Source organism: Acinonyx jubatus, chromosome B2, assembly GCF_027475565.1.
Source record: "Acinonyx jubatus isolate Ajub_Pintada_27869175 chromosome B2, VMU_Ajub_asm_v1.0, whole genome shotgun sequence".
Lineage (NCBI taxonomy): Eukaryota > Metazoa > Chordata > Mammalia > Carnivora > Felidae > Acinonyx > Acinonyx jubatus.
Window position 1 is genome coordinate 17,111,493 of NC_069385.1, and position 16,539 is coordinate 17,128,031.

The following is a 16,539-nucleotide window of genomic DNA, read 5'->3' on the forward strand; positions in this document are numbered from 1 at the left end:
CTCCAAGCTGCCTTGTACCTCCCCACACAGTGGGACCGAAATCACCATCTGGTATTTCAGTGTTTTTTCAGAATTTTGTATTCAGTTCTAGGATCCATCAACCTTCTACAAAGTAACTGTGGCTCTTCTAGAATTGGTTTTCAGGAAGGGGGCCAGTTGCTGTCTTGGCCTCTTATTTTGCCCCCTACTTAGGAATTGAACCTCATACTGAGATTAAAGATGTTTGGGTTTAAAGATCCTAATAAGGGGCGCCTGGATGGCTCAGTCGGTTAATGTCCTACTCTTGATTTCAGCTCAGGTTATAATCTCATGGTTTGGGAGTTTGAGCCCTGCATCCGGCTCTGCACTGACAGTTTGGAGCCTGCTTGGGATTCTCTTCTCCTCTCTCTGTCCCGCCTTCTTTCTCTCTCTTTCTCTCTCTCTCTCTCTCTCTCTCTCTCTCTCTCTCTCTCTCTCTCTCACACACACACACACACACACACACACACACACACACACAAAGTCTAGTGGCACCTGGGTGGCTCACTTCACCAACCAACTTCAGCTTAGGTCATGATCTCGCGGTTCGTGAGTTTGAGCCCCGCATCGGGCCCTGGGCTGACAGCTGGAGCCTGGAACCTGCTTCGGATTCTGTGTGTCCCTCTCTCTGTGCCCTTTCCCTACTTGTGTTCTGTCTCTCCTCTCTCTCTCTCTCAAAAATAAATAAACATTTAAAAAAACTTAAAATAAAAAAGTCTATAAAAAAGTAAAGATTCTAGTAAATAATACATGAGATGTATTAAGCCTAACTGGGTGGAGGTGCAGCAGCTGCGCCTTTATTTATTTATTTAACTTTTTTTTTTTTTTTTGAGAGTGCGTGCAGGCGCATGGGGGATGGGCAGAGAGAGAGGTTGACCGAGGATCCCACGCAGACTCCGTACTGAGAGCAGAAAGCCCTGTGTGCGGCTCGAACTCACGAACTGTGAGATCATGACCTGAGCTGAAGTCAGATGCTTAACTGACTGAGCACCTGGGTGCCCCCACAGTTGTGCCTTTTGCTGGTTAGAGAATGCGAACTGCCAAAGACTGGCCGGGAATGGAAGCCTGAGGCTCTTGGTGTGATTTTGACAACCCTGCGTCTCCACTGAGGTGATCCCATCTCCCTGTAATCTCTGTCCTAGGGAGCAAGTGTCCTCCCTTTTCTGCCCTGCTGTAGATAGCAGTGCTGGTTTTTAACTTTTCTGCCTGGCAATATTTCCTGTTAATCTTGCTTTATACAGTCCTCTAATTCCGGCTGTGTGGGTTTGATTACCTTCTCTTGTCTATTTGGCAGGAAATCTTTCTAGTCCTGTGTGTAATGTAGTGTTTGTTAGATATTCCTGGTTGGTCTGCCATCATTCTCCTTGCTCTGCACACTAGCTAAACAGTCTGCACTAAATTAAACTCAAGAATTTTGCTTGGCATGCTTTTTCACAAAACCTCATCCCCGATTAGAGAATTTAAATAATAACACAAGAGCCATAGTGGTCTCTATCAGACTTAAGCTCTGTTGCGTCACTTGACCCATAGGTGGGGTGGGGAAGGGAGGGGTCAAAACCACAATTTTAAGAAAGCCTCTGGCTAGATTAGGCTAGCTAGAGAGGGCCCCACATTGAAGTCATCTCTGTTCATCTGTGAGACACAGCTGTTTGAGTAGCCCACTGACAAAAGGAGTCAGAAAAAAATCATCTCGTTTCCTTCACACATCTGTCTCTTCTCAGCTTTCCTGTATTTTCTAGTTCCACAGCCTTGGAACTTCATTCATTTGAACTCAGAGCAGTTCTTTCACCGTGCGTTTCAAATTTCTTTTTATTTTGAGAGCCACTACCCTAACTTACTTTGAACTACACCATGCTATATGCAGTTAGTAATAGCAATTATTGTCAACATCAACGAAGCTGACGTTTACCGAGCACCTACTTCTGATGCTTTATAGCCACATCCATATATCCATATCCTACTAATACAGAGACTGTGATAGAGATAGTTTTAGGGAAGATGCAGGGAAGGTTGACATCCTATTATTTGCCAAGTAGTATGCTAGATACTTTAAATAGTCATTTATTCCTTATAGTGCACGTCTTGGGAAGTAGTACTATCTCAGTTTTACATATTGAAAAACTGAAGCTTAGAAACGTTAAAGGATTTGACCAAGGTGTCAGAATTAGAATTCTAACCAAGATTGTTCTAACTTCAAAACACATGTTTTCAAACCACCTTCCAAAACTGTCTGACATTGTGCACTTGCTCTGCACTTGTTCAGTAACACTTGCGTGTCATGCACTGAGGATAGTCTCACATCTTTCAGATATAAATCCTGCTCTCCAAGAAAAGATAAGACATATATCAGTAACTGTAATTCAGAGTAGGTACATGTCTTGCTATGAAAGGTCCCAGTAAAGTGCCAGGGGGCATTAGAAGGCGGAGAGTTTATTTCAAACTGAGATGTTCAGAGGGCAGACAGACTGGGAGAACTGCCCTCTGAGCTGGGCTTTGGCACATCAGGGTTCGTTTCCCCATGGGAACCTAGAAGCTTCTTTGAAGGAGTGGAAATGGCACGAGCAAATACAGAGATGGACAGCGCAGTGTGTGTGATTGTGAGCATGTTGACAGAGCCCTGGAAAGTATACTTGAAAGAAACTCTGTGTTGCAACTTATTTTTCAGAGACCTGTGAAAATGTTTCTTTTCTTTTTTTTTTAGCTTACAATTGAGCATGAGTCTTCTCATGATTAGTGAGAATGTAAAATTGGCTCGTGAGTATGCATTGCTGGGGAACTATGACTCTGCCATGGTCTATTACCAGGGAGTTCTTGACCAGATGAACAAGTATCTGTATTCAGTCAAAGATACCTATCTCCAGCAGAAATGGCAACAGGTGAGAATCGTGGCTGCTGTATGTTTTAATGGTGTAAGTACTCAGAAGAGAAGACGTGGAGGTTGTCAGGGCTTTTTGCAGTTATACATGAAGAGTGATTTGTTACATGGATTTGTATACAATGTTACTTGAATTTTTTTTTATATTAGTAATAGTCTATATTCACCATCATCAGTATTATGAGTTCTCAATTATAGTTGTTGGAATCTAATAGATGAAAGAAATAATTTTGACCTTTTTTTCTAAATCACATTTTTTACCTTTTACCTGGTAAAATTAGAATGGACTTTATTAAGCCATTGCTGAAACTGCAGATGGCACCCAGATCTCATGGGTACCGTACTTTCTGTAGACTGTTAGGAAGCAGACTATATTTGAATCCCATTTGAGGAATGTTAGTCACTGAGGATCAATAGAAATTTACAGGTGGAAAGTGTAGAAGTTATAAGTCCACTTGAAGGTGGCATTTCTAACAAGGTTCAACTTTATCACAGAGGAAAAAAATATGACAGAATTTAATAGTCTTTTTGAGGTGGTCTTCTCGGTTGAATATTTCCCTCAGATTCTACTAAACTGCTTCTTTGATAGTATTCCATACTTGTCCTTAATTTCTTTAAAAGAGAGAAGTATCCTACCTCTTTGAACTTAAACCTTTTCCCCTAAATCTGTCTGCATGTTCCTTACATTACCAGAGGAGGAAAATAGTTTATTTCATAGAGTCTTAAGTTTGTCACTGAAAGATTTTTGTTCTGTAGGCTGGAGACTTTTATTTTAAAAGTCTGAGCCTTTTTTTTGTAAAGATACTAAATCATCTTTAGCTTTGTTTTTTAAAAGACTTTTTTATTTCTATGTAATCTCTACATCCAACATGGGGCTCAAACTCACAACCCTGAAATCGAGAGTCACACGCTCTACCAACTGAGCCAGCCTGGCACCCCTCGTTTAGTTTTAAAACAAAACATTACCAACTTTATTTCAATATTTTGTGTATGTTGTTTTTAAATTGAATCAACAATGCTTAAAACAATCTTGGTTGTGTGTGAATTGGGCCATTTTCATCTGAAGCCATATTTTTCAAACTGTGGGTTGCAATCCATTAATGAGTTATGAAATTAGTGCATTCTCATCACCATTTTGAGAGTCAGTCACATACCATGAAAACCATTAGAGAATCAACTTAGAAAAGTATTATTCAAACTTTCCAAAAAGAAAGTTATAGCTATCGTCAATTTGTTATGTAATTTGAATATGAATCATAAGTCAGGAACGTGGCTTAATTATTCAGAATATTTAATTCATTTTGTCTTGCAGTTGAAAACAAAAACTTAATCGTTCTTAAAATTTTGACAGAATATTTGGGTGTGATTTACAGTATAGCTGATGTCAAAATGGAGGTTTCTAACATCTGTAATAAATGGCCCTAGTTTAATCTTGGCAGTGAATTATCAGTTACAGATATAAAGAGTCATATTCTCCGTTGAAACCAGGTTTGGCAGGAAATAAATGTGGAAGCTAAGCATGTTAAAGATATCATGAAGACACTGGAGAGCTTTAAACTAGACCACACTCCACTGAAAGCTGCCCAACACGAGCTTCCAGCGTCCGAGGGGGAGGTCTGGTCCCTGCCTGTACCTGTTGAACGAAGGTAAGTAGACACCTTTTAAGAAACAAATTAGCATAGGAAACTGACAACATTGGTCACATCTAGGAGGACTAGGTGGCAGGGAGACAGGAACAGGAGAGCATTTTTTACTGAATGCCTTTTATAGCGCTTATACTATGGGTCATCTAACTATGACCTATATGACCTATATCAATAAATTGAACTTAGGTGGGAATAAGCCGAAAACATGCTTTTGTGAATGAGCTTATAATAGTGGAGACATTATCTGAGGGAAGGAGCATGGGGCTGGGAACTGAAATATCTGGGCTCTCATTCTATCTTTTCCACTTTCTGTAGTTTTGGGAAAAGCATGTAACCTTTTCTAGGCCTCTAATTTTTCTTATGTAAAGTGAGGAAGTTAGATTAAAGCAGTGGTTCTCAAATAGGCTATCACAGAATACTTCTATTCATCAAAATTGCTAAAATGAGAAATGGGCTTTTTAAAAAAATAGTTTAATAAATTTTTTAAAGTTTATTTATTTATTTTGAGAGAGAGAGAGAGAGAATCCCGAGCAAGCTCCACACTGTCAGTGCAGAGCCTGACTCAGGGCTTGAGCTCGTGAACCGTGAGATCATGATCTGAGCCAAAATCAAGAGTCAGATGCTTCACCAACTGAGCCACCCCGAAAAATGAGTTGTTTTTTTTTTAAGATTAATTTTGAGAGAGAGTACAAGCGGGGAGGCGCAGAGAGAGAAGGGACAGAAGATCCAAAGGGGGCTCCGTGCTGACAACAGTGAGCCCAATGCAGGGCTCAAACTCACAAACCATGAGATCGTGACCTGAGCCGAAGTTGGACACTGAATCTACTGAGCCACCCAGGTGCCCCAAAATGGGCTTTTTGATTCACAGTAAATAAATAAATAAATAAATAAATAAATAAATAAATAAATAAATAAATAAAATGTTCTCTATTTTAGGTTTCTCTTTAACATTTTCCCCCCAGGTTCCTATTACCTGTAGCTGGCCAATATCACTTTAGTGGTGATATTTCCAGAATGCTCTACACAGCCAGTTGTGCTTAGTTTCACTGCACATTTTTTAATGGCTATCACTTGTCTGTTTCACTGACATAATAGATTTCCTAGTTTGTATTGTGGGTTTAAATATGCAAATATAGCATTCTGTAAAGAACACCAACTTGCAGATTCTTTGCCTCCTAATCAGTTTGAGAACCTTGCACTAAGACATTGCTCAGATGTTTTTCAGTTTCACGTTGTCATTGTAACTCTCAATTCTTGATTCTATTTTACAATAGGTGTTAGATATTGAGTGCTCACGTGTCCTAACCACTATTAGAGACTACACATGTTATTTCATTTATTCACAGTTAGCCTTTCAAATAAGCCATGTTCTTTTTTTTGTATTTTAGATAAGATACCTTGAAGTACAGTGCAGTCAGATAACTTTTTCCCATTATCACAAAGCTAATAATTGGTGGAGCTAGAGTTTGAACCCAGATATATTTGATTACAAAGCTGGAATTCTCTGCCATACCACTTATTCTCAAACTCTAGTATACCTAAGATCTATTGGGAAACTCATTAAAATGTAGATGCTGGGTGTTCACTCCTGAGAGTCTGATAAAATACGGGCATACCTAGGAGATAGTTGTGGGTTCAACAAAGTCACATAAATATTTTGGTTTCCCAGTGCATATAAAAGTTATGTTTACACTATACTGTAATCTGTTAAGTGTGCAATAGCATTATGTCTTAAAAAAACAATGTACATACCTTAATTGAAAAATACTTTATTGCCGCGGTGCCTGGGTGGCTCAGTTGGTTAAACATCTGACTCTTGGTTTTGGCTTAGGTCATGAACTCGCAGTTTGTGAGTTCAAGCCCCGCATGGGGCTCTGCAGAGCCTACTTGGGATTCTGTCTCTCTCTCTCTCTCTCTCTCTCTCTCTCTCTTCCTGTGTCTCTCTCTCTCTGCCCATTCCACATGCTCTCCCTCTCTAAATAAATAAATACACTTAAAAAAATAAAAAATATTCTGTTGCTAAAAAATGGTAACCGTTATCTGAGCTTTCAACAAGTTATAATCTCCGATCACAGATCACCATAACAAATCTAATAATAATGAGAAAGTTTAAAACATTACAAGAATCACCAAAATGTGACACAGAGACACAAAATGAGCAAATGCTGTAGGAAAAATGGCACCAACGGACTTGATAGGTTGCCACAAACCGCAGTTTGTAAAAACACATCCAACACATCCAACAACATCCACATCATACTACTGGTCCATGGGTCACACTTTGAGAAGCACATGCCACAATGCTCCCTTTCCACTTTATGATCAGCTAATGGGTACTGCCACTTTAATTTTCCTCAGCTCCAGGTAAAAGTACTAATATTGTGTTATTGACTCATAACTTTTTATTTAATTTTTTTTTTTTAACGTTTATTTATTTTTGACACAGAGAGAGACAGATCATGAACGGGGGAGGGTCAGAGAGAGGGAGACAGAATCCAAAACAGGCTCCAGGTTCTGAGCTGTCAGCACAGAGCCCAACGCGGGGCTCGAACTCACGGACTGCAAGATCATGACCTGAGCCGAGGTCGGCTGCTTAACCGACTGAGCCACCCAGGCGCCCCAACTCACTTTTTAATATTTACTAAATTTTTCCTTTGCTCATAAGCACTTATTTGTACTATTTTTTCTGTTATATTTTGGTTTTAAAGGGTTATGTATAATCTATATAGTTAACCATGTTCTTATTGGTTGTTTTCCCCTTTTTGTTATTATAAAGTCAATATTTGTGGGTGAATCTTTTTCTACATTTATGATTACCTTTTTCTTAATTTCAGTAGAACAAATCATAGCTGAGTCAAGTTGCGTTTTTATTTTTTCTTGCCTAGAAATATGTTTTACTTCTATTTACTTTCTTTTTTCTTTCCTTTTTCTGGAGAATCATCATTTGGCCCATGTATTATTAGTCTGTTCGTGTTGCCATAACAAATTACCCCAGACTGGATGACTTAACAGAAATTTATTTCTTTATTTTTCACAGTTCTGGAGGCTAAAAAGTCCAAGATCAAAGTGCTAGCTAGTTTGGTTCCTGGTGAAGACTCTTCCTAAGCAGACAGCTGCTTTCTCTCTGTGCTTACATGGCAGAGGGAATGAGCAAACTCTCTGTGTCTCTTAGAAGGACACAGTCCTCACATCAAGGCTTTATTTAACTTTTTTTTTTTTTTAAAGTAGGCTCCACGCCCAGTGTGGGGCTTGAACTCACAACCCTGAGATCAAGAGTCACATGCTTTACTGAATGAGCCAGCCAGGCACCCCCAACTGTAATTAATCCTGTACCCTAAATGGTTTCATTGGGAGTGAGGGATTTAACATAATGAAGTGGGGGAGGGCACAAACATTCAGTCCATAACAGCCCTGTAACTCATCTCTCAGTCATTGGTAAGAACTTTCCAATGAATACATGTGCCCAGTGAAAATTTAGTTGATTTCAATGTTTTGTTTTTTTTATTTTGAGAGAGAGCATGAGTTGGGGAGAGGGACAGAGAGAGAAAGAGAGAGAGAGAAAGAAGCAGGCTTCATGCGCAGTACGGAGCCCAATGTGGGGCTTGATCCCACAACCCTGGGATCACGACTTGAGCCAAAATCAAGAGTTGGACTCTCAACCAGCTGAGCAACTCAGACACACCCCCCTTTATTTATTTATTTTTAATTAAAAAAAATTTTTTTTTTAATGTTTATTTCTGAGACAGAGCATGAGTGGGGGAGGGGCAGAGAGAGAGGGAGACACAGAATCCGAAGCAGGCTCCAGGCTCTGAGCCATCAGCCCAGAGCCCGACGTGGGGCTCGAACTCACAGACCGTGAGATCATGACCTGAGCCGAAGTCGGTTGCTCAACCGACTGAGCCACCCAGGTACCCCATATTTTTAATTTTTTTTAATGTTTATTTTATTTTTGAGAGAGAGACAGAACATGAGCAGGGGAGGAGCAGAGAGAGAGGGAGACACAGAATCTGAAGCAGTAGAACAAATCATAGCAGGCTGAATCTGAAGCAGGCTCCAGGCTCTGAGCTGTCAGCACAGAGCCTGACACGGGGCTCGAACTCATAAAGTGTGAGATTGTGATCTGAGCCGAAGTCGGACACTTAACCAACTGAGCCACCCAGGCGCCCCTGTAAATTTCTCTTCTTTGACATTATTTGCTGCATCTTTGTTTCTTCCTGGAGTTTATTTTACTTGCTCCCTCAACTGACTGTCCTTCAAACCTATTTTTTGTTAGCCTTCATTTGTACTTATGCTTAAGAGAGCTTGTTCTTTCTTGAACTCTGTTGGTGATTCTTGTCATCAGCTAGATTTTAGTCCATTTAAGAACAGATTCAGTTGATCCAGTTTTCTCTTCTATGGTTGTACGCAGAAATGTTGACACAAGGAGGTTCACTGAGCCTTTTATTTATTTATTTATTTATTTATTTATTTATTTATTTATTTATTTATTTTTTAATTTTTTTTTAACGTTTTATTTATTTTTGAGACAGAGAGAGACAGAGCATGAACGGGGGAGGGGCAGAGAGAGAGGGAGACACAGAATCGGAAGCAGGCTCCAGGCTCCGAGCCATCAGCCCAGAGCCCGATGTGGGGCTCGAACCCATGGACCGCGAGATCGTGACCTGAGCCGAAGTCGGACGCTCAACCGACTGAGCCACCCAGGCGCCCCCACTGAGCCTTTTAGAGCAAAGATTAGAAATAGCTTCAAAGCTATAAATGTGATTTTTTTTTAAATATTTTTTAAAAGCCAGTTAATAGAGCCGCCTAGGTGGCTCAGTTGGTTGAGCATCCAGCTTTTGATTTTGGCTCAGGTCGTGATCCCATGGTTGTGGGATTGAGCTCCGTGTGGCGCCTGCGTAAGATTTTCTCTCTCCCTCTACCCCTCTCCCTAACTCATGCACTCTTTCTTTCTAAAAAATAAAAAATAGGGGCACCTGGGTGGCTCAGTTGGTTAAGTGTCTGGCTCTTGATTTGGGCTCAGGTCACAATCTCACAGTTCGTGGGATTGAGCCCAGCATCGGTCTCTGCGCTGACAGCGTGGGGCCTGCTTGGGATTCTCTGTCTCCCACTCTCTGTGCCTTTCCTTAGTGTGTGTGTGTGTCTCTCTCTCTGCCTCCCTCCTTCCCTCCAAATAAATACACTTTAAAAAATAAAATATAATTTAAAACCTTTTAAAGCTAGCTAGTATCCCTCAAATATCTTCTTATCTCACAATAAAACCCAAAGTCTTCATCATATCCTTCAATAGCACATGAGTCTTGTTTCCCTACCTCTAGGACCTCAGTTCTTACAAGTGTCTTCCTCTGCGAGCAGGTCACACACGCAGATGCTTCAGTTCTTTGCACTTGCCTTTTCTTCAGCTCAGATGTTTATGACTTGCTCTTCATTTCCTTCGGGTCTCGACTTAAATGTCACCTCAGGAAGGTCTCTGAGCAGTACTCCTACCTGAAATTCCACCACCCCCCAATCATAGCCCCTACCCTTCTTTATTTTTCTTGATAGCACTTAGCATCATCTGACGTACTGTTCATATCTTCATTGATGCCCCTTCTCCACACACACATACACACGTATGTAAGTCTATAAGAGTAAAGGTTTTATTAAACTTCTATAAATGCTTTATCCCTAATACATAGAGTAGTGCCTATCAATAGTAATAGTTCAGTAAATTGTATTTTGGATGAAAGAATAGCTAGCAGTAAGAAGTGGATAAAATGTGGTACACTTTATACGTAATTGCCATCTAGTCATTAAAAGCCATTTATGAGGTGATGATACAGGAAATGTCTTATGATATGAGGAGAGAAAATACGAGTGCATGTGTGTACATTGGTTCCTATTTTGTTTAAATAAAAGGCAACTATAAGACGGTAAACTAATATGTTAAGTGGCTAACTTTGAATAATGGGGTTACAGGTGACCTTTATTCTTTATAGTTGATTATATCTCAGTTTTCTGTTTTATATTATTTTTCTAGTAAGGGAGAAATAAATACATGTTTTAAAGAAATATCTCCACTTGGCCATCCAGGTGTCTAAATCCAAAATTGAACCCCCGTCATTCCTTCCACATTGGTTTGGCTTTTTTATCCTGTCAAATCCTCATTCTCAATTTTCCATGTCTAGGAGTATCCAAGTACATCTCTTGGACTCTTCTTGCTTACTGCCTTAAGCTAGGCCCTCGCCTCACGCTTCAATGACACTTGTAACCTGCCCATATCTCCCTGCTTTCTGTTTCCTTTATCAGCGTATCTTATACAGCACTAGACTTGTCATTCTAAAACCTTATCAGCAGCATTTAGCTAAGAGCCAAGCCTCTTGAACTGGTATTCAGATTTCCTACTTACTGAGCCACCTTCTCTGTTCAGTATCATCTCCGAATGCTCACCATTGTTTTTATGGTTAGTGTCTTTAGAATCCTTTACCTAAATTATGCTCATTTAAAAAAAATTTTTTTTTAATGTTTTATTTATTTTTGAGACAGAGAGAGACAAGAGCATGAGTAGGGGAGGGGTAGAGAGAGAGGGAGACACAGAATCCGAAACAGGCTTCAGGCTCTGAACTGTCAGCACAGAGCCCGATGTGGGACTCAAACTCACAAACCGCAAGATCATGACCTGAGCCAAAGTCTGACGCTTTACTGTCTGAGCCACCCAGGCACCCCGCTTATGCTCATTTTGATATCTTTCCTTTTCTACACTGATTTTCTTATCTGCAGTTATACCCTTGTGTTTAGTTCATCTCCTGTGTTTCCAGGCCCAGTTTATTTTCGGTCTTCTTGAGGTCATTGATAGCACTAGATCTCTTTTACACTTTCTGGTATGCTTGCCTAGCTTTACACATCTCTTACCTATACTTGAGGTATTTGAGGATCGGCCTCTCTTACCTTTTCTATTGCTCATTTTAATGGCCCCAACCAAGTGTAGGACCCTGAGAAATATTTGAGAGGTATGAATCCTGCCACAGAAATAAAGGTGACATAAAGCAACGTATGTGAATGTAAAACACTATACATCAGTTCTCGTAACTGTCCGTAGCAAAATGGTGAAATTTTATTAATTAAAATATAAGAACTATGATATATTCTAAATCAAATAGTGTCAACATAGGGCACACAGGTGGGTGGCTTGGTTGGTTAAGTGTCCAACTCTTGATTTCGGCTCAGGTCATGATCTCACAGTTTGTGGGATGGAGCCCTCTATCGGGCTCTGCGCTGACAGTGCAGAGCCTGTTTGGGATTCTCTCTCTCTCTCTCTCTCTCTCTCTCTCTCTCTGCCTCTCCCCCAACTTGTACTTGTGCACACATGCACTTGCTCGTGCTCTATCTCAGGGAAAAAAATAGTGTCAACTTGCACATGTACCAGTGGATAAATGTGAATTCTGTACTTGCTGTGTTCGGTTCTTTTTATAAAACTCTTCGTTGATTGCTGTCTTGTCAGTTTCCAAAGAATCAGACTAATTTTTCATTAGTACATCAGTACTTGATGTACACTAGTTATTTCCTCTCAAAGGAGAGGTGATGATCACTTCTGTTATTTTTACCATATAACCATACTGCAGTCTGTTCTTCTCGTTAAATCTGTGCCAGATTTATACGTTAAATCTTGGATTTCAGTGACTTAAATTTATTCAGTCCTGTCTTGTATTCCGTTATTGCCTTGGTTTCGTTGGTTCATAAACTTTAACTTACACATGATAATGTGTCCATGTATATTTGGACTACCTCCAGGGGTTCATTATGATTTTCATGATCTTGCGTCTAATTAGGCCCTCGCCAGGACCTAGAAAACGCCAGTCTCCTCAGTACGGTGACCCTAAACCACACAGTAATCGACCAAATACAACTGCCAGAGTTCACCGTTCATCTGCACACAGTCTGCACAACGACAGAGGGAAAGCTGTTCGTTGTCGGGAAAAGAAAGAGCAAAATAAAGGAAGAGAGGAAAAGGTAACTGTTACTGATTTTCATAAATTAAATATTTATTAACTTAAAAATGAAGACACTATAAATTTTGATAATTGTTAGTGGTTGAAACCACCAGACTGTATAACAAAACCTTAGTCATATTCCACCTAGGATTTTTCCCACTCACTATTAAACAGATATTTTTGGGTATTTGTTGTATCTTTATATCTTGATATAATTTAAGACTTGGAAACAAGTTGCAAGCATGGTGTAAGGAATTTCCATATATTCTTTACCCAATTTTAGCAAATATTTTGCCCCTTTTGCTTTATCATCTACTTTCTATATACTTTTTTTTTTTTTCTGAAGCATTATGAGTAAGTTGTAGATATCATGCCCTTTTACCCTTAAATACTTGATAGTGTATTTCCTAAGTACTTGGACATTCTTTCCCATAAACACAATCTGTTGTCACAAGCCATATATTTTACATTGATCCATAGACCCTCATAAAATTCAGCCAGTTATCCCAGTAATGGCGTCAAGAGCTCATCTAGCCTCGTGCAGCAAGAGAGCACATGCTGTGTTTGGCTGTCCTGTTTCCTTAGTCTCGTTGCTGTGAAAATGTTCTCGGCTTGCTCTTTTTGTTCTTGCTGTTTTGGGCCTGGCATTTTTGAAGAGTGCAGGCCAGTTATTTTGTAGAGTGCCTCTCTGTTTGGGCTCTTCTGATGTTTCCTTGTGATTAGATTAAGGTTATACATTTTGGGCAGGAATACCATTGAAGGGAAGTTTTGTTCTTTGCAGTGTATTATGTAAAGAGGTACAGGATGTTTATTTGTCCTGTGACTTGAGATAAATTGGAGTGCTTTGTTAGGGTGGTGTCTGCCTGGGCTCTCCACTGCGAAGTTGTTCTTTCTCCCTTTATAATAATTTGGGGGGAGACACCTTGAGACTATGTAAATATCCTATTTCTCATCACCATTTCATTTACTTCTTTTAGCGTCTAGTGATCCTTGCCTAAATCAATTATTCCTATGACAGTTGAAAAATCATGGTTTTGTAATACAGCAAAACCTTGGTTTGCAAGCATAATTTGTTCTGGAAACATACTTGTAATCCAAAGCACTTATATATATCAAAGCAAATTTCCCCATAAGAAATAATGGAAACTCAGATGATTTGTTCCAAAACCCAAAAATATTCATATAAAAATGATTACAATACTCTCATATAATACAAAATAATAAAGAAAATACAATATATAAAGAAGAATAAATAAATTAACCTGCACTTAGCTTTGAAAACTTTCATGGCTGGTGTGAGGGAGATGAGACAGAGGAGGGTTATTGTGTAGGATGACTTTGACTATCACTAACGGAATCACTGCTGTCTATTAGCTCAATAGAATCTTTTTCTGCACGGAGGCCATTGTATATGCTTGCACGGATGTTGACCACAGTACTATATTAATAAACTCTTGTCATATACTGTATTTAACATAACTGGAACTAAGGCAGGAGAAGAAAGGGTCTATATCTCAGGCAGCCTGACCTAGAAGGAAGCAAAACATTCCTAAGCTTACTCTCGTATGAAAAAGCAAAGACTGTCCATAGGTGCTTTGAAGTGACAAAAATATACTAGTGCCAGTTGTGGGCACCTTCCAGCGTTCTGAAAAATCACTGATTTCTGCCAAACACCGCGGCCAGAGACCAGGGATCCAAGCATGGGAGACTATCACCCACAATTCCGCAGAGAGAGGGAGAGAGAGAGGAACCATTGGCTCACTTGTGATCTTCTGATGTTCAGCATCACATACTACTTGTGGTGTAAGACATAACTCGTGTATCAAGTTAAAATTTATTAGAAATGTTTGCTCATCTTGTGGCACTAGCAAAACAAGTTACTCACAATCCAAGGGTTTACTGTAATTAGATGCTGAATGGTGGTAGTAACTAGTGACTAAAAAGAACAGACTTCTGGGTGGCTGTGTGCCTCAGTTGGTTGAGTGTCTGATTTCCGTTCTGGTCATGATCTCGGTTTTGTGAGTTCAAGCCCCATCTTGAGCTCTGCGCTGGCCCTGCGGAGCCTGCTTGGGATTCTCTCTCTCTGCGTTTCCCCCGCTTGCAGTCTCTCTGTCTCAAAATAAATAAATAAACTTAAAAAAAATAAATAGAACAGACTTCTTAGAAGAAGAAGATGATGGTAGTCAGAAAACTTCATGGAATAAAACCATTAAGCCATAAAAGGTGAATAGACTTTTATCCTATTTAAAATCTTTTATTACATATTCATTTTAGAAAATCAGAAAATAGAATAAGTAAAAACCCCTCAAACTCACATTCCTACTCTTCCTGAGATCTGTTAATCCCATGGAATATCCTTTTCCATATACATGACTTTTTTTTTTTTGCCAAAAGTGGAATCATAAAGTAATCTGTTCTTTTCAGCAGTCAGTATATCCTGACAATCTTTCTATATTGAGCTGGTCTGTTCTAAATAGTAGCTGTACAAATGACTAGAGGAAAGGAAATACAAGCACAGACACGTGCTCTTTAGTGCATTTTTTTTTTGATTTTTTAAAAAATGTTTATTTTTGAGAGGTGGGGGAGGGACAGAGAGAGAGGGAGACACAGAGTCCAAAGCAGGCTCTAGGCCCCAAGCTCTTAGCACAGAACCTGACTTGGGGCTTGAACCTATGGACTGTGAGTGAGCTCGTGACCTGAGCTGAAGTTGTACACTTAACCAACTGAGCCACCCAGGCGCCCCACAGTGTTTCTCTTCAGGTCTTTTGCCTGTTGTCAAAATGGGTTGTCCTTCTACCGTTGGGGTTTGAGAGTTCTTTATTATTATTTTATTATTATTTTAATTTACATCCAAATTAGCATATAATGGTTTCAGGAGTAGAATCCAGTGGTTCATTCCCTACATAGAACACCCAGTGCTCATCCTAGCAGGTGCCCTCCTTAATGCCCTTTGCCCATTTAATCCATCCCCCCCCCACACGCCCTCCAGCAACCCTGAGTTTGTTCTCTATTTTTAAGAGTCTCTTATGTTTTATCCCCCCCACCCCGTTTTTATATAATTTTTGCTTCCCTTCCCTTATGTTCATCTGTTTTGTGTCTTAAATTCCACATATGAGTGAAGTCCTATGATATTTGTCTTTCTCTGACTAATTTGGCTTAGGATAATATACTCTAATTTTATTCTCGGTGTTACAAATGGCAGGTTTTCATTCTTTTTGATTGCTGACTAATACTCCATTGTATGTATATACCACATCTTCTGTATCCATTCATCTGTCGCTGGACATTTGGGCTCTTTCCATACTCTGGCTGTTGTCGATAGTGCTGCTATAAACATGGGGGTGCATGTGCCCTTTCAAAACAGCGTACCTGTATCCCTTGGATAAATACCTAGTAGTGCAATTGCTGGGTCATAGGGTCATTCTATTTTTAATTTTTTGAGGAACCTCCATACTGTTTTCTAGAGTGACTGCACCAGTTTGCATTCCCACCAGCAGTGCAAAAGAGATCCTCTTTCTCCGCATCCTCGCCAACATCTGTCGTTGCCTGAGTTGTTAATGTTCTCCATTCTGACAGGTGTGAGGTGGTATCTCATTGTGGTTTTGATTTGTATTTCCCTGATGATGAGTGATGTGAAGCATTTTTTCATGTGTCAGTTGGCCATCTGGATGTCTTCTTTGGAAAAGTGTCACGTCTTTTGCCCATTTCTTCACTGGGTTATTTGTTTTTTGGATGTTAAGTTCTTTATAGATTTTGGATACTAACCCTTTATCTAATATGTCATTTGCAAGTATCTTCTCCCATATTGGTAGCCTTTTAGTTTTGCTGTGAGAGTCCCTTATATATTCTGGGTACTAGCCCTTTGTCAGATACGTGTTCTGCAACTATTTTCTTTCAGTGTGAAACTTGTCTGTTCGTTGTTTTAAATGGATCTTTTACAAGGCAAAATATTTTAATTTTGGTGAAGTCCAGTATTCCAATTTATAAATTGTACTTCTGGTATTGAGTTTTTAACTCTTTGCCTAGCCCTAGA

The 16,539-nt window shown here is 39.7% G+C and overlaps 1 protein-coding gene across 1 annotated transcript in view; it reads left to right on the forward strand.

The window, feature by feature from the left end:
* The window catches only part of KATNA1 (katanin catalytic subunit A1), a 42,403-nt gene that overhangs the window by 9,561 nt on the left and 16,303 nt on the right, over positions 1–16,539 (forward strand). The window contains exons 2-4 of the mRNA XM_027056653.2: positions 2,720–2,894; positions 4,382–4,539; positions 12,345–12,525. Of these exons, the coding sequence (XP_026912454.1) occupies positions 2,733–2,894; positions 4,382–4,539; positions 12,345–12,525 (501 nt within the window). The 5' untranslated portion in view covers positions 2,720–2,732. The remainder of the gene's footprint in view (positions 1–2,719; positions 2,895–4,381; positions 4,540–12,344; positions 12,526–16,539) is intronic.